At 65.0% G+C, this 443-nt stretch overlaps 1 protein-coding gene across 1 annotated transcript; it reads right to left on the minus strand.

Moving 5' to 3' along the window:
• Nucleotides 1–6: 6 nt before the first annotated feature.
• On the minus strand, nucleotides 7–422 carry LOC104082986 (protein AHNAK2-like; the record flags this gene model as incomplete). Its single annotated transcript, XM_009586290.1, has 1 exon — nucleotides 7–422. A coding segment is annotated over exon 1 (359 nt), but the record flags the coding sequence as incomplete, so codon positions are not given.
• Nucleotides 423–443: the final 21 nt, after the last annotated feature.

Genomic DNA, 443 nt, shown 5'->3' on the forward strand with positions numbered 1-443 from the left:
GTGGGCAGGCTGACCTCGCCTTCCAGCCCTTCCGCCTTGGGAAGCGACACTCCGAATTTGGGCTTGTCGAACTTGGGCATCTTAAACTTCCCCTTCAGGCCCGCGGATTCCAGCTCGGCTCCGTCGAGCGAGCCTTCGCCAGAGGGCACTTTGAGGTCTATCTCGGGCGCCTGGAGCTCGAGGGAGCCTTCGACGGAGGGCAGCTTGATGTCGGGGGCCGCGATGCTGATGTCGCCGGCGCCGGCCTTGAGGTCTGCCTCTGGGAGGCTGGCGTCGACTTTGTGCAGGCTGACGTCTGCGTCCAGTTTGGGAGCCTTGACGGTCGGCTTGGAGAAGACCACGCTGGGCACCTTGACTTTCGGCATGTGTATTTTCGTGCCGCCGCCCTCAACTTTGCCGGCAGCCACCTCCAGGCCGCCTTCGGCGTCGGGGCCCTGCAGGGC

The sequence above is a fragment of the Fulmarus glacialis genome, unplaced genomic scaffold (assembly GCF_000690835.1).
Source record: "Fulmarus glacialis isolate BGI_N327 unplaced genomic scaffold, ASM69083v1 C13391495, whole genome shotgun sequence".
NCBI lineage: Eukaryota > Metazoa > Chordata > Aves > Procellariiformes > Procellariidae > Fulmarus > Fulmarus glacialis.